Source organism: Anolis sagrei, chromosome 10 (genome assembly GCF_037176765.1).
Source record: "Anolis sagrei isolate rAnoSag1 chromosome 10, rAnoSag1.mat, whole genome shotgun sequence".
Classification (NCBI taxonomy): domain Eukaryota; kingdom Metazoa; phylum Chordata; class Lepidosauria; order Squamata; family Dactyloidae; genus Anolis; species Anolis sagrei.
The window spans coordinates 14306875-14332244 of NC_090030.1; the positions used below are offsets into that span (position 1 = coordinate 14306875).

The window sequence follows — 25370 nt, forward strand, 5'->3', positions numbered from 1 at the left end:
GCCCTATTTTTGATCTGTATCTTCTATCGCAGTGAGGGCATTGGTTTCCAGGTGGAAGGCGGTCTTGGTCGGGGTTGGCTTGGCATGCCTTCCTCTTGTCATGTTTCTCCCTTTCGTCCTCCATTCGTGCCTCTTCGAATTCTGCAGCAGTGCTGGTCACAGCTGACCTCCAGTTAGTGCTCTCAAGAGCCAGGACTTCCTAGTTCTCAGGTTCTATACCACAGTTTTTAAGGTTGGCTTTAAGCCCATCTTTAAATCTCTTTTCCTGTCCACCAACATTACGTTTCCCATTCTTGAGTTTGGAGTATAGTAACTGCTTTGTGGGATGAGTTTGGAGTATAGTAACTGCTTTGTGAGATGGTGATCGGGCATTTGGACAAAGTGGCCAGTCCAGTGGAGTAGATGGGGTAGGAGCATCACCTCAATGCTGGTGGTCTTTGCTTCTTCCAGCACACTGACATTTGTCCACTTGTCTTCCCAAGAAATTTGCAGGATTTTTCAGAGGCAACACTGATGGAATCGTTCCAGAAGTTGAGTGTGACATCTGTAGACAGTCCACGTTTCCCAGGTTTGGGAGGACAATAGCTTTATAAACAAGCACCTTGGTATCCCTACGGATGTCCTGGCCCTCAAACACTCTCTCTGGAGGATCATGGATCCATGGCAGTTCAAAAAATGTCGAACTGCATTCATTCTGTAGCATAGATGACTCCCCAGTCACATCTAGACCCATCCTAATTATTTTGGGGTTATGTGCCACTTCCAAACCCTACCTGAATCTCTTTGGAATGGGATAATAGCGTGTGTTAGGGAAACTGTGGTCTTTCATTTCTCATAGCATGAAAATGCACCACCATATTGCATTATACATTGGAATGTTTTATTGCTCAAGTTCATGGGAGCGCCAGAAATACATTGAGACCGATGTTTATCTGAGCAAGAAATCGTTCTACTTGACTTCAATATGATATTCGCTAGGTTTTTTAAAAGCTAAAGATATAGCTTGTAATGTATGTTTTCCAGTCCAAGACAGAAAGGATTGCTATTAGTTTCTTTTAAAAAAATCCTATAGTGCATAAAAGTTTTCAAAATATATATGTATATATATACTTTTCTATAAAATGACCTTACGAACGATAATGGAAATACAGTTCTGAGAAATGGACTTGGCAAGAATAGCTTCCCTCTAAAATGAAACTTTAATAACTTTTCTGGAGTTCTTTCACATGTCGAAAGAGTATTTCGGCACTGGCTGATTGAATTAGGTAAGGTCACCTTTCCATTTTATTAAACAGATTAGCCAGATCAGGGACTTGAATTCCAAGAACAGGGCTAAAACTATACAGGAATCAAATAGAAAATGGTTTAAATCCATCTTTAAGTCACTTACTCTGCTAACTTGTTGGAGATACAATTTTAAGCATTTTTATTTGACATACCGTATATACTCGAGTATAAGCCGGGTTTTTCAGCCCCATATTTAAGCTGAAAAAGCCCCCCTGGGCATATGAGTCAAAGTTATTTATTATTTTACTTTATTATTATTATTATTATTATTATTATTATTACATTTATTATTTTACTCTATTATTATTATTACATTTATTATTTTATTCTATTATTATTATTATTCTTACATTAATTTACTCTGTGATTTTTTTACTTTATTCCTATTTTATTATTACATTTATTATTTTTCACTATTATTATTACATATATTATTTTACTCTATTATTACTGTTATTATTACATTTCCATTATGTTACTCTATTATTACTATTTTTACTACATTTATTATTTTACTTTGTTGTTATTACTACTTTTTTACTCTAGTATTATTATTACATTTATTATTTTACTTTATTATTATTGTTATATTTATTATTTTACTCTATTATTACATTTATTATTTTACACTATTATTATTATTATTGCCTATATTATGTTATTACTATTACTATTACATTTCCATTATCTTACTCTATTATTACGATTTTTATTACATTTATTATTTTACTCTGTTATTACTACATGTATTATTTTACTCTAGTATTATTATTACATTTATTATTTTACTTTATTATTACATTTATTATTTTACACTATTATTATTACCTATAATATTTTACTCTATTATTACTAATACTATTACATTTCCATTATCTTACTCTATTATTATTATTATTATTATTATTATTACATTTATTATTTTACTCTTTTTATTATAATGGGAAGATTACATTGAAGAAAGTTAGAATAATGGTTGAATCAGAATTGGACAGCCTTATCTTAAATTACACTTTTATGTAAATATTCAAAAACATTTAACCTAATTATTCAATTAATGTAATTATATTGGTACCTATTATTATTTTGAAATTTACTTGTAGTGGCTGCATTTCTCACCCTCGGCTTATACTCGAGTCAATATGTTAAATTAGGTACCATGACTTATATTCAGGTCGGCTTATACTTAAGTATATATGGTTCATTTAGCAACACCACCATAAGATAGCAATTTAAATTTTCCATTATTTATAAACATTTGAGGAGCTCCCGGTGGCACAGTGGGTTAAACCGCTGACCTGCTGATCTTGCTGATTGAAAGTTTGCAGGTTCAAATCCGGGGAGCGGGGTGAGCTTTTGCTGTTAGCCTCAGCTTCTGCCAACCTAGCAGTTCGAAAACATGCAAATGTGAGTAGATCAATAGGTACCGCTCTGGCGGGAAGGTAAGGGCGCTCCATACAGTCATGCTGGCCACATGACCTTGGAGGTGTCTACGGACAAAGCCGGCTCTTTGGCTTAGAAATGGAGATGAGCACCAACTCCCAGAGTCGGACACGACTGGACTTAATGTCAGGGGAAAACCTTTACCTTTATCCTATAAACATTTGAAAAAGTATTTTTTTCCAAATGCCTAAAGTACGTGAATTGACGTATTTGACTGGGGAAAGGAAATTCAATAAAGTACACTTAGTGTTGTCAGAATGTGATATTCAAACAAATTCAGAGCTTTACTTGAACAATAGCTTTATTGGCAAATTTGTGCATAATTTGAAGCATGACAGCTCAATGGCATACAATTCCCTTAAGTTTTAAAGCACAATTGGATTTAAGATACCAAAATACATGAACTAATTTTAGCCTGCTGGAAGTGCTGTGCACATAAAATATGTATTTCTAAGAGATGGGTGTTAGAATCAAAATGGATTATTGCTTCCATTTAAGAGATACTATCACGGATTGAACTGCACACCATTCTGCACATGACACATGTTGATTATCTTGTTATCTCCTTTTGAATTTCTTCAAAAATTGTCATCAAAATATGCCTAGGAGTCTCCAGGGCACATATTGGCCATGGGTTTGCATTCCGGTGTTTACAAATTTTGTTAAATTCCTTGCAATGGCACTATGGAACCCATAAATCCAGTCAAAATATGTTGGTTACACTCTAGGAAACCCTTTTGCAACGCTTTCCTCTGATTATCTTAGTCTCTGAAATGGATCATAGAGGGAGATATCTTTGGACAGGTAAGCTTGACTTATGCAGACCCTAAAACATACTACTCCCCATCATGGGATTCTTCGGCAAGGTTTGTTCAAAGAGGCATTGCCTTTGCTTTCATCTGAGACTTACCCAAAGTTACCCATTTGGCTTCCATGGGCAAGAGTGGCTTTGAATCCTAGATTCCGGAGTTGTGGTCTAATTCTCAAAGCACAGCACCATACTACCCATCAATAAGATGGTACCTCTTTCCATTTTCATCCATGCAAGCCCTCTGGTCTAGTAGGTGGACATTCCTTGTTCACCAACAGTGCCATCCACCACAGCTGAGGTTGCAGGTTGGTTGGAGCAAAGGACAAGTTGTGTTCTCCAACATAAGAAAACAGAGAAGGTATACAGGTCGAAACATTGAAAGATTCCTCCATGTTCCTATAGAATCCCATAAATGGCATCCTGTCATGTTGCCAGGGCTCTGCCATATTCAGGTAGAGATTAACCAAACAAACTCCCAGTTTCTGCTAAACAATTTAATTAAAACAACACTTACCTTCTGGCTGTTTTAATAGTCCAAAATATAAAACGTAAAGATAGCACTCAGCCACAGAATATAAACCAAAACCGACATCAAACAGTGTTGCAGGTTCAAGATAACTATGTAGTCAAAAGGTCCAGTCCAGTGGTCAAACACCGAGAGTTCAATGAGCAAAGTTCAGGGATCAAGAGTCTATACCGTAGTCAAAAGCTAGTCCAGAGATTCAAGGTTCCAGGGTTCCAAGAGTGCAGGAGACAGGTCAGGATACCAAAAATCCACAAACCGGGGGAAAGCCAGCAGCATCTACTACCAAAATAAAACAAATACTTTTCCCCCAAAGATAAGTCCCAAGGCTAACTCCTTATATCCAGAAACACCTCTTGCATACCTCCACCCTTAATTGCTTTCATCCATGAACTCTTACTTACAGATTACTCAACCCTTTAAAACTAAGACTTACATTAAACCTTCCATCACCAACTCCTAGGCCTACCTAGAGAGTGTTTGAGGACCAGGACATCCGTAGGGATACCAAGGTGTTGTTTATAAAGCTTTTGTCCTCCCAACTCTGCTATACACCTGCGAGACGTGGACCGTCTACAGACGTCACATGCAACTCCAGGAACGATTCCATCAGCGCTGCCTCCGGAAAATCCTGCAAACCTCTTGGGAAGACAAGCGGACAAATGTGAGCGTGCTGGAAGAAGCAAAGACCACCAGCATTGAAGCAATGGTCCTTCGCCATCAACTCCACTGGACTGGCCATGTTGTCCGGATGCCCAACCACCGTCTCCCAAGCAGTTGCTCTACTCCGAACTCAAGAACGGAAAAATGAATGTTGGTGGGCAGGAAAAGAGATTTAAAGATGGGCTCAAAGCCAACCTTAAAAATTCTGGGATAGACACTGAGAACTGGGAAGCCCTGGCCCTTGAGCGCTCCAGCTGAAGGTCAGCTGTGACCAGCAGTGCTGTAGAATTTGAAGAGGAAGGAATGGAGGGCGAAAGAAAGAAATATGTCAAGAGGAAGAATGCATGTCAAGCCAACCTCGACTGGGACCGCCTTCCACCTGGAAACCAATGCTCTCACTGCGGGGGAAGATGCAGATCAAGTATAGGGCTCCACAGTCACCTACAGACCCACTGTCAGTACACTGATCTTGGAAGACTATCCTACTTGAACAACAAGGAATCGCCTAAGTAAGTAAGTAAGCTAGGCCTACCACCACCAACCATCATCAAAGGCAGAATGTGATACATGACACATCCTCTGCGAGCCCCATTGCCTTCTCTAGGGTGAACATACCCAATGTGAGCCCCACTAGCATCCTTAATCTGTGAAATAACCAATGGGATTTTAGAGTGCTTAGCCTTATGTGGACAAAGGCTAGATTAGACAGTTAAGAACACCATAATATTTCCAGACTACGAGTGTCTAAAGAACGCTTCGGAGAGCAATAATAGCACCTGATTTCTAGACCGGAGGGGAAGAGGATGTACCTGATATGAAGGAGAGAGATGCATCATTGCTATCTCAGCGCTTCTGTGCACACATGAAGCAAATGTCTCTCTTCCAATGCGTCACTCACTGTCTGCGCCTAGCCAAATGCAATTGGCCTCAGCATTCATGGAGCAGGTGACGAGATGATGCGGAAATCAGGCAGAAAATGTCCTCTTCTGGCTGCTCAAGTGAATCAGTCAAAGGACCCAGTGGCAGAAGCAGTCTTCGGCGTCGGGCCATCCGACCTGCCGACTCCTATAAGCCAAGCCTTCGGTTAGTGTGAAATTGTTTTTCTTTAATTGCGCATGGAAATATTCTCTTTCATTTATTATGCTGATTTCAGCTAATCGGGGGAGCAAATGTGAACCAGTCAGCACCTTGGACGTGCTTTAGATGTATACCCTTCCTCGGGCAGCTGTGCTGTAATATCAAAGGGCCTGTCGCTGCCAATTTATTAAACGTCCAGCCCAGGGAATGACCTAGATACTGAAAAACGTGGCCTTGATGGAGAATTGGGTCTATTTTGTTGCAAAGGAGTAGGAAAAGGGAAAGGACGAGAGGCAGTAATTAACATAGATATATATTAGAAAGGCTAAGCTGGAGGAAAGTGCAATTTGGGAAGAGGTGAACCATATGATATTGGGAAGGTACCCTATTGTCATAGCTCTCCAGATGAAGGATCTGTCTGAAAGAGTTTTTGAAAGACACCATTCTAGGATGGGACTAGCAAATGGCCATTGGTCCACTCAGACTAAAGAAAGGGTCTTGCGGTCTTATGAATTCCTCTAGGAGCCACAGTCGTGCAATGGGTTAAACCTTTGTGCGGTCTAAATTGCCAAACGGAAGTTTGGCGGTTTGAATCTGTGAGATGGGGTGAGCTCCCATCTGTCAGCTCCAACTTCTCATGCGGGCAAGTACATAATATGTAATATAATACTAATATATAATAATATGATATTATAATTATATATTTATAATGGTTCCGGCCCTACTTACCTCTCCGAACGCATCTCCACCTATGAACCGACTAGGACATTAAGATCGTCAGGGGAGGCCCTGCTCTCAATCCCGCCTGCATCACAGACGCGTTTGGCGGGGACAAAGGACAGGGCCTTCTCGATGGTGGCCCCTCGGCTGTGGAATGCCCTACCTGTAGACATCAGACAGGCCCCTTTGCTGTTGGCGTTCCGGAGGAAGGTTAAGACTTGGCTTTACGAACAAGTGTTTGGCTAAACAGTGCAACTGAATACAGGAAGACGGTACAATCGAACATAGGAAAATGATACAAGGATTATGAGAACGGATTTTGATTTGCTGTTGAGGCGTTATGATATGATAATGATTGTTTTTTGATTTTGTCTGTTATGTATAATGTGTTTTAATTGCCTATGATATTGTTGTGATAACCTGTATTATGTAAACCGCTTTGAGTCGCCTAACGGGCTGAGAAAAGCGGTATAGAAATAAAGCAAATAAATAAATAAATAATAATATTTAATTTACATGTAATATTACTAATAATATTACAATATAATGGTTTAGTACAATATAGTAATATTTAATACTGATATTGTACTATGCTAATTATATAATTTATTGTATGTATATATATCTTGTAAGCTGCTCTGAGTCCCCTTCGGGGTGAGAAGGATGGCATATAAATGTTGTAAATAAACAAATAAATAAATAAGAGAAGGCTCCCACAGGATGGTAAAATATCCGGGCGTCCCCCGGGGCAACATCCCTGCAGATGGCCAATTCTCTCACACCAGAAGCTCTTCTCTTAGATGATCCCTCAATGTCCAAGTAGGATGGTCTTCCAAGATCAGTGTACTGGTGGGTCTGTAGGTGACTGTGGAGCCCTATTCTTGATCTGTATCTTCTATCGCAGTGAGGGCATTGGTTTCCAGGTGGAAGATGGTCTCAGTCGGGGTTGGCTTGACACACCTTCCTCTTGGCACGTTTCTCTCTTTTGTCCTCTGCTCATGCCTCTTCAAATTCTACAGCACTGCTGGTCACAGCTGGCCTCCAGCTGGAGCACTCAAGGGCCAGGGCTTCCCAGTTCTAGGTGTCTACGCCAGAGTTTTAAAGGTTGGCTTTAAGCCCATCTTTCAATCTCTTTTCCTGCCAACCAACATTCTGTTTTCCATTCTTGAGTTCAGAGTAGAGCAACTTCTTGGGAGACGGTGGTCGGGCACCCGGACAACGTGGCCAGTCCAGCAGAGTTGATGGTGGAGGACCATTGCTTCAATGCTGGTGGTCTTTGCTTCTTCCAGCACACTGACATTTGTCCGCTTGTCTTCCCAAGAGATTTGCAGGATTTCCCGGAGGCAACGCTGATGGAATCGTTCCTGGAGTTGCATGTGACGTCTGTAGACAGTCCAGGTCTCGCAGGCATATAGCAGTGTTGGGAGGACAATAGCTTTATAAACAAGCACCTTGGTATCCAGAAGCTACTTGCAGATTCTCAAGTTGCTTCTGATAAAATAAAAAGCAGTTCCTCTAATAGTTTGGTGGCAGTGATTATTCTTATTTAAAGAACCTGCTGCTGTTGATTGTGGATCATTAAGAAATTCTTTGATATAGTCCGAAAAAGGCAGAGCGAAAGGAGAGCCATCCTTGGTTGCTGCGATTGGGTCGTTCTGGGATAGTTTGGAATCTGGTTTTGCAATTTCTCCAGGTAAACTACATGTAAGTGACACAGTTGAATCAGAGTAGATGAAAACTCTATAAGAGATCATTTTTGCTTGAAGGTATCATTTGATCAGCCTGTCCAACTGATCTGGAGATCCACCTGGTTGTACTTTTTAGGATCCTTACTGATTTTATGTGTTTTACTTTTGTCCTGTTTACGATTAGGAATGACAGCTAAGCACTGTTTCACTGTAGCAGTTTGTTTTGGATATGACATGGTTTTGGATATAACGTTTACGGTGTTGTGAATCTGTTAACCCCAGACTGGTAAAGACAGCTGAGATGAAGAGAAACAGACGTGAAAGAAAACAGAAAATTGTCGTTCTTGGGAAGGGCTGATGATGAGTGAAATGTCATTCTCTTCCATAGGAAAAATGCAGCTAGTTGAGATTTCTTTTCATTACAGAGTAGAGACCCCCTCCAATAAAATCAGAAGGCATTAATGGTGCCTGGTGGTGCAGCGGGTTAAACCACTGAGCTGCTGAACTTGCTGATCAAAAGTTTGGTGGTTTGAATCTGGGGAGCGGGGTGAGCATCCCCGCTGTTAGGCCCAGCTTCTGCCAACCTAGCAGTTCAAAAACATGCAAATGTGAGTAATTCATAATAATAATAATAATAATAATAATAATAATAATAATTTATTTGTACCCCACTAACATCTCCCCAGGGGACTCGGTGCGGTTTACATGAGGCCGAACCCACAATACAACAATAAAAACAATAGCAACAGTAATACAAAACAATAAATAAACTCATAAGCAGAAAATAAGCAATAAACATTACCAATAACACGATGACATTTAAAAACCTATGGCTGGGCCAAATGTATTAATTAACATTTTAAAAATAATGCTGGGCATGACCAGGTGACATATAACTAGGATAGAAATTTTGGAGAGGGATGAAATATGCAGACAATCCTAGATCACTAATTAAGTGCGTTTAGGGACCTAAACGGTTCCGGCCCAAGCTACCTTTCCGACCGCATCTCGGCCTATGAACCCACCAGGACTTTGAGATCTTCCGGGGAGGCCCTGCTCTCGATCCCGCCAGCTTCACAAGCTCAACTGGTGGGGACGAGAGACAGGGCCTTCTCGGTGGTGGCTCCCCGGCTGTGGAATGCCCTTCCCACAGATATTAGATTAGCACCATCTCTTATGGTCTTCCGCAAAAAAGTAAAGACCTGGTTATTTGTGCAGGCGTTCGAATGATTAGTGCAAGACTGGTAATGACATAGGAATGGAACAATGGACGACAAACCTGGATCATGTTTTTAGTGACGAGACGCTAGTGAATGGTTTCATAGTAATTGTGTATTAATTATGTATTAGATTAGGTTATTAACTGTTTATATTGGTGTTTGAATTTTGCTGTGTTCTGTGTTTTGTGAACCGCTGTGAGTCGCCTTCGGGCTGAGAACAGCGGTATAGAAGCAAAGTAAATAAATAAAAATAAAATATTGCTGGGAGTTTCCTTATTCTGGGAAGGCACACTGAAACAACCACGTTTTCAGGCTCCTCCAAAAGACTGCCAGAATTGGGGCATGCCTGATGTCCTTGGGGAGTGAGTTGAGTCGAGGGGCCACCACTGAGAAGGCCCTCTCCCTCGTCCCCACCAATCGTGCTTGTGATGGAGGTGGGAGCATGAGCAGAGCCTCTCCAGATGATCAAAGAGATCATGTGGGTTCGTACACAGAGATGCGGTCATGCAGGTAGGCGGGTCCCAAACCGTTTAGGGTTTTGTAGGTATGCACCTGCACCTTGAATTGGGACCGGAAAATGAACGGCAGCCAATGGAGCTCCTTAAACAGTAGATCAATAGGTACCGTTCCAGCAGGAAGATAACGGCATTCCATGCAGTCATGCCAACCACATGACCTTGGAGGTGTCTGCGGACAACGCTGGCTCTTCGGTTTAGAAATGGAGATGAGCACCACATCCCAGGGCTGGACACAACTAGACAATGTCAAGGGGAAACCTTTACCTTTATTATACAATGCTCCATCTTTTTACTCCCTAATAGCTCATTTTTGCAGATTACACCCAAATATTGCTCACTTAAAAACTACTCATTACCTGTAAAGTCAATCCCAAGAGTTGAGCAAACAATACTGTATCTTCCTTCATCTGTATTCTGAAATTATGCAGGAAGGTTTTTCCAAGTCATGCTTGGTCATCTAGAATGAATTTTCGGAGATAGAAGATTCTGCAGCCATTTCTGAATGAAAAGACCTTCCATCTCTTTAGAGATTTCCTAAACTGAAGCACCATCCATTCCGCTTAATGCTCTGTCTATATGGATAGATAACACTAAAATGAGAAAAAAAACTAAAGTGTTTCCGTTCCCAACTGTGTAAATGCTTTTAACCGTGTTTTTCTTTCCAGATATAAGGACTTTGTTTTTCCCCGATGAAAACCACAAAAAGTTTGCAGAGCTCAAGACTCTTCAAATGCAAGGTGTTTACTCCTATTTATATCTTGTGTGGCTTATATAGTTTTCTCTGCAATGTTAATTTTGTTTTGCTTCAAGGATGTCCTTTCTCCTCTTTTTGAATGCCTGTGTTTTATTCTCGCATTATTATTATTATTATTATTATTATTATTATTATTATTATTATTATTATTTACTGTATTTGTATACCGCCTTTCTCAGCCCGCAGGCGACTCAAGGCGGCTTACAGGCAAGAATTCAGTGCACACAATATCATAAATACAATTAAAAACATTAATATAGAATATAAAACCACAACAAATCAATAAAACACCTTCACTCAATAGATCAATACCTTCACTCACTTCCTGAGACCACTGTGACCCACACCAATCAAGACCAAACTTGGCACACAGAACCCCATGACCCACTCTACATCTTGGTGTGGTTTGGAGGACAATGGACCATCAACAATGGGACTCACATATGAGAGTTGTAGTTCACCCACACCTTCTGAACCAGCTGACATTGGATCTAGACCAGTGGTTCTCAACCTTCCTAATGCCGCGACCCCTTAATACAGTGTCTCATGTTGTGGTGACCCCCAACCATAAAATTATTTTCGTTGCTACTTCATAACTGCAGTGTTACTACTCTTATGAATCATAATGTAAATATCTGATATGCAAGATGTACTTTCACTGGACGAAATTTGGCATAAATACCCGATACACCCAAATTTGAATACTGGTGGAGTTGGGCAGGATTGATTTTGTCATTTGGGAGTTGTAGTTGCAGGGATTTATAGTTCATCTACAATCAAAGAGCATTCTGAACTCCACCAACAATGGAATTGAACCAAACTTGGCACAAAAAACTCCCATGACCAACAGAAAATACTGGAAGAGTTTGGTGGGCACTGACCTTGAGTTTTGGAGTTATAGTTCACCTACATCTAGAAAGCACTGTGGACTTCAACAATGATAGCTCTGGACTGAACTTGTCATATTCAATATGCCCAAATGTGAACACTGGTGGAATTTAGGGAAAATAGACCTTGACATTTGGGAGCTGTAGTTGCTGGGATTTATAGTTCACCTACAATCAAAGAGCATTCTGAACCCCACCAATGATAGAATTAGACCAGACTTCACACACAGAACCTCCATGACCAGCAGAAAATACTGTGTTTTCTAATAGTCTTTGGTGACCCCTCTGGCAACCTCTCGCGACCCCCCCAGGGGTCCCGACCCCCAGGTTGAGAAACACTGATCTAGACTCTATTTGAAGCAAAGACAAGCAATGCCTTTCTCAAATAACCTGGGCACTGCTGGGTCCCCAAGATGATGATGATGATGATGATGATGATGATGATGATGATGATAATAATAATAATATGTCCATGTAATGTATTCAAGACACTTTGTGGTGGGAGAGTGAAAAGTTTGAGGGTCTTGTGTATCATGAACCTTTGGCTTTAACAGCACATGTGGCATAATCACTTTTGAACTCAGCAAAGTTTCTCTTCTGACCCTTGAGATTTTGACTACAAAGAAACCCAGATCCAGTCAATTCTCTAGACTCCAGATGTTGCCTCATAGTATTTGGGTGAAGTCATCTGTACACCTGTAACCTAAAATGTTCCTCATGTTGCAGCATGAATGCTTTGAATATAACTGTAGCCTCTTTCTTAAGCACTTCAAAGCAAGCAAGCTAAGCTAAGATTGGAAGCATGGCTTGTGTATAATTACTCAGCACTAGCTGTACCCGCCACACATTGCTGTGGCCAACCTTCCCTTCCTCTTTCTCTCCTTCTTTCCATCCTTCCTTCGCTCCCTCTCTCCTTCCTTCCTTTTTCTTCTTTCCGTCTCTCCTTCCTTCCTTCTCTACCTCTTTTCTTCCTTCCTCTTTTTCTTTTCCTTTCTCTTTCTCTCCTTTCTTCCTTCTCTATCTCTTCCTTCCTTCGCTTTTTGCTTCCATCCTTCTCTCTTTCCTTCTTTCCTTCGCCCCTCCCCCTTTTCTCCTTCTCTCCCTCCTTTCTTCCCTTTTTTTCTTTCCTTCTCTCCTTCCTTCCTTTCTTCCTTGCTTCTTTACCTCTTTCCTTCCCTCCTTCTCCCTTTCTCTTTTGCTTTGCCTTACTCTACTTTCTTCCTCATGTAAGCCGCTCCAAGTCCCCAATGGGGAGATGGTGGTGGGGTATTAAATAAAGATTATTATTATTATTATTATTATTATTATTATTGCTTCTCTATCTCTTTCCTTCCTTCCTTCACTTTTTGCTTCCATCCTTCCTTCTCTTTCCTTCTTTCCTTTGCCCCCTTCTCTCCTACTTTCCCTCCTTCCTTCTCTCCCTCTTAACTTCCTTCCCTTTTTTCTTTCCTTCTCTCCTTCCTTCCTTCCCCCTTTTCTTTTCCTTCCCCTTACTCTCCTTTCCTCCTTCTCTACCTCTTTCCTTCCTTCCCCTTTTCTTTTCCTTCCTCTTTCTCTCCTTTCTTCCTTCTCCACTTCTTTCCTTTCTTCCTTCGCTTTTTGCTTCCATCCATCCTTCTCTCTTTCCTTCTTTCCTTTGCCCCTTCTCTCCTACTTTCCCTCCTTCCTTCGCTCCCTCTTTCCCTCTTCCCTTTTTTTCCTTTCCTTCTCTCCTCCCTCCGTCCTTCCTTCCCTACCTCTTTCCTTCCTTCCCCCCTTTTTCTTTTCCTTCCTCTTACTCTCCTTTCTTCCTTTCCTATCTCTTTCCTTCCTTCGCTTTTTGTTTCCATCCTTCCTTCTCTCTTTCCTTGTTTCCTTTGCCCCCTTCTCTCCTACTTTCCCTCTTGCCTTACTCCCTCTTTCCTTCCTTCCCTTTTTATTTCTTTCTTTCCTTCCTTCCCTACCTCTTTCCTTCCTCCCACCTTTTTCTTTTCCTTCCTCTTATTCTCCTTCCTTCCTTTGCTATCTCTTTCCTTCCTTCTTTCGCTCTTTGCTTCCATGCTTCCTTCTCTCTTACCTTCTTTCTTTCCCTCCCGCTTTCTATCTTTCTCTCCTTCCTTTCCTCCCTCTTCCCTTTTTTCTGTATCATAATTTAGCTTTTTTGGGTTTTAAAGGCCTTTCCGCTGTTTTGGGAGGAGTTTTGTGAGCGATGGTCACTTGTTGGTCTGTTAGAGGTATAGTGTCCAAATTTCATGTCAATTCGTCCAGTGTTTTTTGAATGATGTGAATCCCAGAAACTAACATTACATTTTTATTTATATAGATTGTGTGTATAGACAAAAGATAGAGGAAGGGGAAGGCTTTTGGTAGAATATTTTGGGAAGCCATAGGTGATAAAATTGACCCACAACACAAATGTCTGTAATATTGTTCATACAAGCAACTCACAGTGGGAACAAGAAAAGCTATATGTTTTCAATTGACGTCTGGTCATATATTTTTGGCTTTTTTAAGCATCTCATGATTCCCATCTCCGTGGGAAAGAAAAGAGAAAAGGGAGGAGTAGTTAATTGAAACCATGCAATTAAAAGAGTAATTTGAGGGAAAATACTATTAGTCTGAGCAATTGGTTTATTTTTTGAAATACTATTTTCAGTCTATTATTTTTGAAATGACTTTTGTATTAAAGGCAAAAGGCTGTAAAACTGTGTTGGGCGTCAGCACATTCCGCCTCCCGGACATCTTTTGATCATCCCTGGGGAGAAGGATGCCTTTGCATGAATTAAAAGGAAACCAAAAATTAATTGAAACTGCACATTTTTTTTATAAAAAAAATATATAGCGGGTTTATGTTTGTGTTTTAATAAATTTGGTCATAATTGTCTTTTCCCTGTTAGGTTTAGGAATTTCCCCAGCAAAATTTCATTACTAATGGAGAGAAAAGAATACATAATTTAGATTTAATGAATGAGATTCTAATTTTTTAAAAACTTGCTTCATTATCATTATTGGTTGCACCAAGACAAAGAAGGAAAAGAAAAACGGACTTAGATAGAGTTGCATTGTGGGTAAGGAAACAAACTTAGGAACACATTTGAGTTTGCATTGTCAAAGGCTTTCATGGCTGGAATGCCTGGGTTGATGTGTGTTTTCCAAGCTGTATGTTTTCCGGGCTGACCTCACAACCTCTGAGGATGCCTGCCATAGATGCAGGTGAAACGTCAGGAGAGAATGCTTCTGGAACATGGCCATACAGCCTGGAAAACACACAACAATCCACCATTGAGTTTGCAAGCCAGTATTGGTTACAATAAACTAAATGTGCATTTACACTGTATAATTATTGCAGTTTGATACCACTTTAAGCATCACTCTTTGTCAGAGAAGGTAAAGCACCTTATAAAATACTATTTGCATGATTCCATAGCATTCAGCTATAGTAGTTAAAGTGGTCTCAAGCTGAATTAATTTAGCAGTGTAGATGCACCGCAAGACAAAGTCTGTAAACAAATGTAGTTAGTGTTGCAAATCAGTCCGGGGTTGATGGTTTAACTGATGATTTAGAGAGGATTGTGAGCTTTCCTCTGGCACAAAGTGATGAGCCCTCAAGTCTGGGAAATGATGGTTCTCTCTGTGAGAAAACTGGCTTGGAAAGTGCAGGGCCTCAACATCATTCAGGGGAGTCAGAAGTAGCAACAGTAGATAAGGATTCAAGTGAAGAGCTGAGTGATAAGGAATGTTCCCAGAAGAAACCACCTTTCATTATGGAGATCAACAAGAATCTTGATTTACAGATCAGAACAGAAAATAGACTAGGTCTCAAGCTGAATTAATACAGCAGTGTAGATGCACTGCAAGACAAAGTCTGTAAGCAAAAGTAGTTAAGTGTTGTAGATCAATCCGAGGCTGATGGTTTAATTGATGATTTAGAGAGGATTGTGAGCTTTCCTGTGGCATAAAGTTATGAATCCTCAAGTCTGGGAAATGATGGTTCTCTCTGTGAGAAAATTGGCTCACAAAATGCAGGGCCTCAACGTCATTCAGGGGAGTCAGAAGTAGCAACAGTAGATAAGGAAACAAGTGAAGAGCTGAATGATAAGGAAGGTTCCCAGAAGAAACCACCTTTCACTATGGAGATCAAAAAGAGTCTTGATTTACAGATCAGAGTAGAAAATAGACTAGGTCATTCAGAGAGATTACATGGGAAAGTTGTGGAGAAATTCACGGGAAACAGAATGATTTCATGGGTGTCTATTAAACAGCAATTGTTTACCTTAAGGTCAGTTCATGCAACATAGCATTAGAGTGGGAAGGTAAGCCTGAGTTCTCTGGTTCTTGGTTCAAGCCAAGCCTTGGTTTTGGATTTAATATGTTTTGGAAGTTTTCTATGTTCCTGTTGAAGTTTTTACTAGTTATACCTTCTTGCTTGTGAACTTATGCTGTGTCTGTGATTTCTGGCTGTTCCGGACTTTGTCACCTCTGGAACTTTAGGAGACATTTGGGTTACTGTTTGGTTATCACCTGCTGCTAAAACCTTTTGGATTATATAGTTTCCTTTCTTATTCTTGATTTTTATATGCTTCTTAGGTGTTTTTACAATGAAGTGTTTGCTTATACTTCTGGATTTTTTGTGGTGCGGTGGTCATAGGTGTTTCCAAGCCTGGAGTGCAACAGTTAGGATCATATCTTGGTGTTTTCCAATCAGTATTGATTGCATTAAGCAAGACGAAGTTAGTAAACAAAACTTTTTGATGGGGTTGCATTGTGGGTAAATGCACAAACTCCCTAAGAGTTCATATTCTCCCAAAAGCCATAATGTAATAATCTCAGTCCTAATACTCTGGAATAAAATTGCACTAATTAAAAGTGTGCATGCATGTGTGAGTACACACATATAATATACATGCATAATCTCAAAACAGCTTCATAAACACGATCACAAAGTGTTTACCCTTCCGCCAACAGAAGAAGGAGGGAGGACAAAACAATTTATGCTTGCTAATACAATTTCCCATTAAAGTTGCTGCCAGGTAAATTAAAAAAAAATCCTCTCGAAATAGTAAGTAAGTGGGAAATTAATTCAACAGTTTAATCTAGAGCTAATAACAGTTGCAAGCTCTGAAAGAGATTGCTACAGCGGGGAGTTAATTAACAGCTTATTCCCTATTTGATAAAAGTAATCCACTCTAATTCCAGTGTAATTTACCTCAATGTAATATAAAACCACAAGCTGCTTCTGGTGTCGGCACTAATTAGCCTTGTCCTGTGGCCATATTGACAAGGAAAGTCAGCGGCATCGTCGTCATCATCATCATTCCCTTCATCTTCATCATCGCCATCATGGCAACAATACACCTCCAACAATACGCTGATTTCTGTCTTTGGTGCAGTCTTTCGTCCTTCTTTCATTCTCTGTTTGAGTGTTGGACACCAAACATAAGTGAGAACATACTGATGATATCATAGAATCAAAGAGTTGGAAGAGACCTCATGGGCCATCCAGTCCAACCCCCTGCCAAGAAGCAGGAATATTGCATTCAAATCACCCCTGACAGATGGCCATCCAGCCTCTGTTTAAAAGCTTCCAAAGAAGGAGCCTCCACCACACTCCGGGGCAGAGAGTTCCACTGCTGAACGGCTCTCACAGTCAGGAAGTTCTTCCTCATGTTCAGATGGAATCTCCTTTCTTGTAGTTTGAAGCCATTGTTCCGCGTCCTAGTCTCCAAGGAAGCAGTAAACAAGCTTGCTCCCTCCTCCCTGTGACTTCCTCTCACATATTTATACATGGCTATCATATCTCCTTTCAGCCTTCTCTTCTTCAGGCTAAACATGCTCAGCTCCTTAAGCTGCTCCTCATAGGGCTTGTTCTCCAGACCCTTGATCATTTTAGTCACCCTCCTCTGGACACATTCCAGCGTGTCAATGTCTCTCTTGAATTGTGGTGCCCAGAATTGGACACAATATTCAAGGTGTGGTCTAACCAAAGCGGAATAGAGGGGTAGCATGACTTCCCTAAATCTAGACACCAGGCTCCTATTGACGCAAGCCAAAATCCCATTGGCTTTTTTGCCGCCACATCACATTGTTGGCTCATGTTTAACTTGTTGTCCACGAGGACTCCTAAGATCTTTTTCACACGTAATGCTCTCGAGCCAGGCATTGTCCCCCATTCTGTATCTTTGCGTTTCGATATGGTGGCCTTGCATTACTGTACGTAATCTATTCTTTGTTTTTGTGAGTGCTTTTTGATATATTATAAATGATGCTTTTTTCTATTCATGGTTGTGCTGAAATTTGTGGGTATCTTAGAATCAATAGCATCTTAGAAATGATGAAATACTCTAGGTCCACACCCTTCAATCGATCTATATAAATAAAAATGCAATGTTTGTGGAATTAACAGAACTCAAAAACCACTGGACGAATTGACACCAAATTTGGACACAAGACACCTAACAACCCAATGTGTGTCCTTCACTCAAAAAACTTGATTTTGTCATTTGGGAGTTGTAGTTGCCTTGATTTATAGTTCATCTACAATCAAAGAGCATTCTGAACTGCACCAATGATGGAATTGAACCAAACTTGGCACACAGAACTCCCATGACCAACAGAAAATACTGGAAGGGTTTGGTGGGCAGTGTCCTTTGGTTTTGGAGTTGTAGTTCACCTACATCCAGAGAGCACTGTGGACTCAAACAATGATGGATCTGGACCAAACTCTATACGAATACTCAATATGCCCAAATGTGAACACTGGTGGAGTTTGGGGAAAATAGAATCTTGACATTTGGGAGTTGTAGTTGCTGGGATTTATAGTTCACCTACAACCACAGAGCATTCTGAAGCCCACCAACGATGGAATTGGACCAAAGTTCCCATACAGATCCGCCATGACCAACAGAAAATCCCCTGTTTTCTGATGATTTTTGGCAACCCTCTGACACCCACCTCGAGACCCCCTCAGGGGTCCCGACCCCCAGGTTGAGAAACACTGGTCTATAGCCTTTGCTGCTTGCTTCATCATAGCATTGAGCCATGGTAAAGTGGTGCCAAACTCCTTTAATTCTGCAGTGTAGATGCAACCATAGCTATTTAAATAACCTGCAAGAAGTGTGAATAATGCATCTCAGCCCTGTAACAGGCTAAGCAAGTCCTGATTTGTGGATTTCCCCTCTTTTGTTAGAGATACGATGGCCCCTATCGTTGAGCCATTGCAACAAGGCTGGGACAGAAGTCCCCAAACTGAGATTTGTACTCTATGTTTTTAATCCTCTGAACACGGGTCGTGATACAATCCGGTAATTGCAGCGAGGGTTTCGCTTTTGTTCCTGCTCGCTTGTGTTGGTTTGGTGAGCGTCTGCCTGCCTTTCATGTCTCCGGAGGCTTCCCTTTGCTCTTTATCACACAGGCACATTGATCAATTAGACTCGGCTAAGCTGTAGTCTCCATTGCCACTTTCCTCTTTCCCACCGGGTGGCTACTGACCATCACAGAAATTATAGTATTGAAGGTGAGCGGGTACAGTGCAAACGCGGTTGCCGCCATCAAATATCTTAATCCTAATTCAAAAGGAGACTTTGAGTGTTGTATCATTTTGACATGCATTGTAGGGAGAAGTGCTGTATGGCATTATCCTAGCCACTTAGTCCTTAATAACGGTTAAGTGGGATCATTCTTCGTAGTACAGTCAGCCCACCATATTCATGGATTCCACTAACCACGGCATGGAAATATTTTGGCTTATCCATATTATATAATAGTTATAATATATAATAATTATATACTATAAAATAGTATATAATGGACTCTATTTTACTATGACCAATCTTGATGATGTTGGAAGGGATGCTAAAACTAAATGAAGCCATGACTTACTGGGTGCCTGATAGCTATATGATTTTTGCATTTGCATCTCTGGTTGTGGGTGAACTACAACTCCCAGAAATGTAGGACCATTCCCCTCCAAACCCTCCAGTAATCAAATTTCAGCATATCAGGTATGTGTGCCAAGTTTGGTCCAAATCCATCAGTGTTTCGGTTCACAGTGCTCTCTGAATGTAGGTGAACTACAACTCCCCCAAATCAAAGTGAATTTTCCCCAAAGACCTCAAGTATTTTTTTTCTGGTCATGGGGACTCTGTGTGCCAAGTTTGGTCCAATTCCATCTTTGGTGGAGTTCAGAGTGCACTTTGATTGCAGGTGAACTATAAATCCCAGTACCTACCACTCCAAAATGTCCAGGCCAATTCCCCTCAAACCCCACCTGTATTCAAACTTGGGCATAATGGGTATGCATGCCAATTTTGGTCCAAATCCATCATTGTTTGGGTCCTTAGCGAGCTTTGGATTTTAGGTGAACTACAACTTCTATAAATCCCCCCAAAGACATTCATTATTGTTGTTGATCATGGGGGTTCTGTGTCCCAAGTTAGTTTCTGTGCTGGTACGGCTGTACCAGGAGCTCCAACTTTATTTTTCTTTTTGTTAAAGTTTGCAATCATAGGGCAGGCCCCCTGTCCATCTTAATTAAGCTTTGGTTCCGCCCCTTGTTCAGGGCTCTGGGAGGGAAAGGAGCCATTTTTTGGTCAGTCTCATACAAGGAAGCTAAACTATAGGACGTAGATCAGCTAGTCCCGTCGAAAAGCTTCTTTTCTCAATAGCATCCAGGGAAAATGAACATCTGGGGAAACAGAAACAGAAATTTTAGGGGAAAGGCCCCAAAGCCCTGGCTGAGAGCTCAAAGCCTCTCAGCTTCACAGCAAACAGAGGGAAAACAGCCCTGAAGTTCTCAAAGAATTCTCTGAGGGAGGACAGCATTACAGATCCACGGAACTCCAGCTGAAATATTTTCTAGCCTTGGCTGGTAGGTCTACTCGATACCCAGACGCATTTGGAATTGGTAGTAGGTCCCACACCGATGAGGCATAGATAGTAAGCAGCCTGGGAGAGGTTAAAAAGGGTTTTCCCTACAGAGAAAGTACAGTTAATCAAAGTCAGGTACCAGTCCATTGAGGACTAGACTAAGAAAGCCTTGAAGTGTTGTTTGAACCATTGAAGATTTCTTGTTTGTTCCATAATAAAGACTTTGTTGTATCATTAAAGACTCTAAAGACCATCACTTCAGAAAAATCTTTGAGAACCTCTGTTTGAGGCCCCCTGGCTTCCCACTGGGCTTAAAGTATACGTCCTATAGGAAAGTACAGCTGTTACAGGCCCAGCGCGTGACAGAACAGTTTCAGGTCCATCGTTGGTGGAGTTCAGAGTGCCCTTAAATTGCAGGTCAACTATACATCCCAGGACCTAAAATTGGTGATTTCTCCCCAAACCTCTCTAGTATGTTGAGTTGCTAATCAATTCCTCTGTTCGCTGTATGCCAAAGAAAATGGTTAAGGGAGAGGAAGTGGGCGTGGTCAGGGCCGTAGCCAGAAAAAAATTTCGGGAGGGGTTGAAATTTTCGGGGGGGGGGGGGTGTTGAAATTTTCGCGCGGTGTGTGTGTGTGTTGAAACCTGCCTCCTAGCTCACGCTGAAGCCAAGAGCACAGCTGCAGGGGGCAGAGCAGCCTTCAATAGCTTGCAGCTCCGCCCCTGTCAACCACCTCCACCAAGTCTGGCCTCCTTAATGAGAGCATTCAACACCCCCCCCCCCAACTTGGTTGCTTCACTACATCGGCTATTGCTGCTAGTAATGACAGTGTGAATAAATTGTCAATATTTGCTTGAGATAGTGCTTGCAGTTCTGGAAGGACTCCTAACTTTTTGCATCTCATAGACTTAGCAGCATGGGGATTGGGTTAACCAGTTAAAATTCATGAGTAAACCAAGTTTTTAAAAAAATCTGAAACATTTCGGGGGGGGGGTTGAACCCCTAAAACCACCCCCTCGCTACAGGCCTGGGCGTGGTTATGCAAATTCCACACCAGTGGAGAGAGTAAGAAACACTGGGATGTCTGTGGTGGAGGAAAAACAGAAAATCAAGGTTGAAATGGTCCCTGTATGAAAGCCTTCACTTGGCTGGTGGGAAGTATTGTGTTTGTGGAGAACGTTGGCAGGGCTCTTGTACATGTTTATGGCACTCTCTATAACCTGCAGTGTCATTGGAGGGAGGGCCATTGGTATCTTCTGAGTAGTGGGAACTATAGATATTCATGGAAGTGGGAGCCTGACTGTGGACACTCCAGCCACATACATACGTACATATTTTCTCTCTCTCTCTCTTTCTTCTTTTTTTTTGTCGTGTCAGGAGCGACTTGAGAAACTGCAAGTCGCTTCTGTATAGATTTAGAGGGTTTTTTATCATAACATTTATTTTTAATTTTTATAGATAAGTTGTTACTTTGTATATATCTCCAAACCTCACTGTTAGCCATAATGTATAGCAATGGACTGTTTATCTCATCCGAGTCCAACAAGTGGAAGCAATTAGCTCATACTTCGTTCCTTTGATGATGAGGAAAATGCAGTTAGATAGAACAGATGCAGTCAAATTGAGCATTTCTGGTTTTTCTAAAAGCATTTATTGTCACTGCAAATAAAAGCTAGGCTTGCCTGTTACGATCCATCCCACAGTGAACACCTTGAATAAAAGTTTCTGAAACTGGTACTGTGGAAAAAATGCCTTGAGAGCCGACAAGAAATCCCTTCTCCCATTCAGTGAAATATCTGTCATTACAGCTTTTTTCTAAATTACATAGTTTCAAAGAGACTGCTAATTGATTTCAACTGCACTGTCTGAAATGTCTTCTCATGACCTAAACAATGGCTTTGATTGAAATACAATTTGGCAAGTTATTAGTCCCATTTGATGCCGAAGAGCTTTCAAAATGTTTTGGGGGGAATGAATTCTGGAGGAGAATTAGCAGAGGATGAATCCAGCATCTGTTTTCAATAGAAGACAGGTTCATAATATAAAATTACATTACGCAGGGGCTCCTATATATATATATATATATATATATATATATATATATATATAGGAGCCCCTGGTGGTGCAGTGGATTAAAGCGCTAGGCTGCTGAGCTTGTTGACCGGAAGGTCGCAGGTTCGAATCCGGGGAGCAGCATGAGCTTCCGCTGTCAGCCCCAGCTTTTGCCAATCTAACAGTTCGAAAACACACACATGTGAGGAGATCAATAGGTTCCGCTCTGGCAGGAAGGTAACAGCGATCCATGCAGTCATGCCGGCCACATGACCTTGAAGGTGTCTGTGGACAACGCCGGCTCTTTGGCTTAGCAATGGAGATGAGCACCAACCCCCAGAGTCAGACACGACTGGACTAAATGTCAGGGGAAAACCTTTACCTTTATATATATATATATACTAGCTGTCCCCTGCCACGCATTGCTGTGGCCCAGTCTGTTGATCTGGAAAATAAAGTAATGAGAAAGTGTTGGTATCTAATATATGTAATTTCTTTATGCTTGTGTTGATGTAGAGATTGTCTGGTTGGCTTACGCTGGAGCATGCAACATAGAATTGTCCTTCTTTAGTGGTCCCTTTCAAATCTATGATACTATATCTCTCTGTGTGTTTGAGTCATATATATCTCTATCTATGGTGGGAAGGGTCTTTCTCAGGAGGGCTTTGATTATATTTTGTTTTTGTTTTTGCCCTGGAGAAGGGGGTTGGACTGGATGGCCTTAAGTAATTTCTGTTGGTCATGGGAGTTCTGTGTGGGAAGTTTGCCCCAATTCTGTCATTGGTGGGGTTCAGAATGCTCTTTGATTGTAGGTGAACTATACAGGTCAAGGGCCAGGGGTCTTCAGCTTAGAAATGGAGATGAGCACTCATCTCTAGAGCAGTGGTTCTCAACCTTGGGTCCCCAGATGTTCCTGGCCTACAACTCCCAGAAATCTCAGTCAGTTTACCAGCTGTTAGGATTTCTGGGAGTTGAAGGCCAAAAACATCTGGGGACCCCAGGTTGAGAACCACTGCTCTAGAGTCAGACATGACTGAACTTAATGTCAGGGGAAAATGTTTTACCTTACCTTTACCCTAAGATGACTGTATGGCAGTGTTTTTCAACCTGGGGGTCGGGACCCTGGAGGGGTTGCAAAGGGGTGTCAGAGGGGTCACCAAAGACAATCAGAAAGCTCAGCATTTTCTGTTGATCATGGGGGTTCTGTGTGGGAAGTTTGGCCCAATTCTATCATTGGTATGGTTCAGAAGGCGCTTTAATTGTAGATAAACTATACATCCCAGCAACTGTCAAGGTCTATTTTCCCCAAACTCCACCAGTGTTCATATTTGGGCATACTGAGTATTTGTGCCATTTTTGGTCCAGATCCATCATTGTTTATGTTCACAGTGCTCTCTGGATGTAGGTGAACTACAGCTCCCAAACTCAAGGTCAATGCCCACCAATTATTATTATTATTATTATTATTATTATTATTATTATTATTATTTGGGGTTCTTTTACCCCGCCCTTCTCACCCCGGGGGGGACTCAGGGCGGCTTACATAAGCAAAGGCACAATTCGATGCATGCATCATAAAACAATCATACACAAAATACACAAAATTACATCAGAACACAGTTTACAACAATTCATGCATTATTAACATAAAATCAATAAAATCAATAAAAACCAATACAAATCCAATTTCTCCTTTTACCTGGTCAGCGTTCGCTAACTCATAGATCTAGTTTTACGTTCCACTTCATCAATCCTGCTGGTCTTACTCGCCTGATTGTCTGATTTAATCGCCGGAGTGCCCAAAGGCCTGGTCCCATAACCACGTCTTCACCCTCCTCCTGAAGGCGAGGAGGGATGGTGCTGCCCTGATTTCCCCCGGGAGTGAGTTCCACAGGTGAGGAGCCACCACTGAGAAAGCCCTGCTCCTCATCCCCACCAAACCCTTCCAGTATTTTCTGTTGGTCATGAGAGTTATGTGTGCCAAATCTGGTTCAATTGCATCATTGGTATTTATTTATTTATTTATTTATTTATTTACTTTGCTTGTATACCGCAGTTTCTCAGCCCGTAGGCGACTCAACGCGGTTGGTAGAGTTCAGAATGCTCTTTTAATTTAAATGAATCATAAATCCCAGCAACTACAACTCCCAAATGACAACATCAATCCCACCCCCACCCCAACCCCAATCCCACCAGGATTCAAATTTGGGTGTATGGGGTATTTGTGCCAAATTTGTTCCAGTGAATGAAAATACATCCTACATATCAGATATTTACATTATGATTAATAACATTATCAAAATTACAGTTCTGAAGCACCAACAAAAATAATGTTGTGGTTGGGGGTCATCACAACATGAGGAACTGCATTAAGGGGTGGGAAAGTTGAGAACCACTGCTGTATGGTGTTAATATAATGTGCACCCTAATTTTGACAAGGTAATTTAGCTCCAAAAAAGGTGAGCATTAGATTTGAATAAATGGGGGGTTTTTTTGTCGTGTCAGGAGTGTCCTGTTGTGAGAGAATTGGCCATCTGCAAGGACGTTGCCCAGGGGACGCCCGGATGATTTTTGATGTTTTTATCATCCTTGTGGGAGGCTTCTCTCATGTCCCCGCATGAGGAGCTGGAGCTGATAGAGGGAGCTCATCCGCCTCTCCCCGGATTTATTTATTTATTTATTTATTTATTTATTTATTTATTTATTTATTTATTACTGCACTTGTAGACCGCCGTTCTCAGCCCTAGGGCGACTCATGGCGGTGTACAACATATAAAACCAGGTACAATTTACAACATAAGCAATATCACATAAACAGTAAACAACGACACTATCAATAATACAGTTATACTAACTCATTTGCAACGTCTCATCATTGAATC

General features: G+C 41.2%; 1 protein-coding gene across 2 annotated transcripts in view; it reads left to right on the plus strand.

Moving 5' to 3' along the window:
• The window catches only part of DACH2 (dachshund family transcription factor 2), a 390299-nt gene that overhangs the window by 201920 nt on the left and 163009 nt on the right, over positions 1-25370 (plus strand). Inside the window, exon 3 of one of the 2 annotated variants that reach the window (XM_060756272.2) lies at positions 10616-10687. The exons of the other annotated variant lie outside the window; for it this stretch is intronic. Within the exon in view, the coding sequence (XP_060612255.2) occupies positions 10616-10687 (72 nt within the window). The remainder of the gene's footprint in view (positions 1-10615; positions 10688-25370) is intronic. 2 annotated transcript variants of the gene reach the window in all.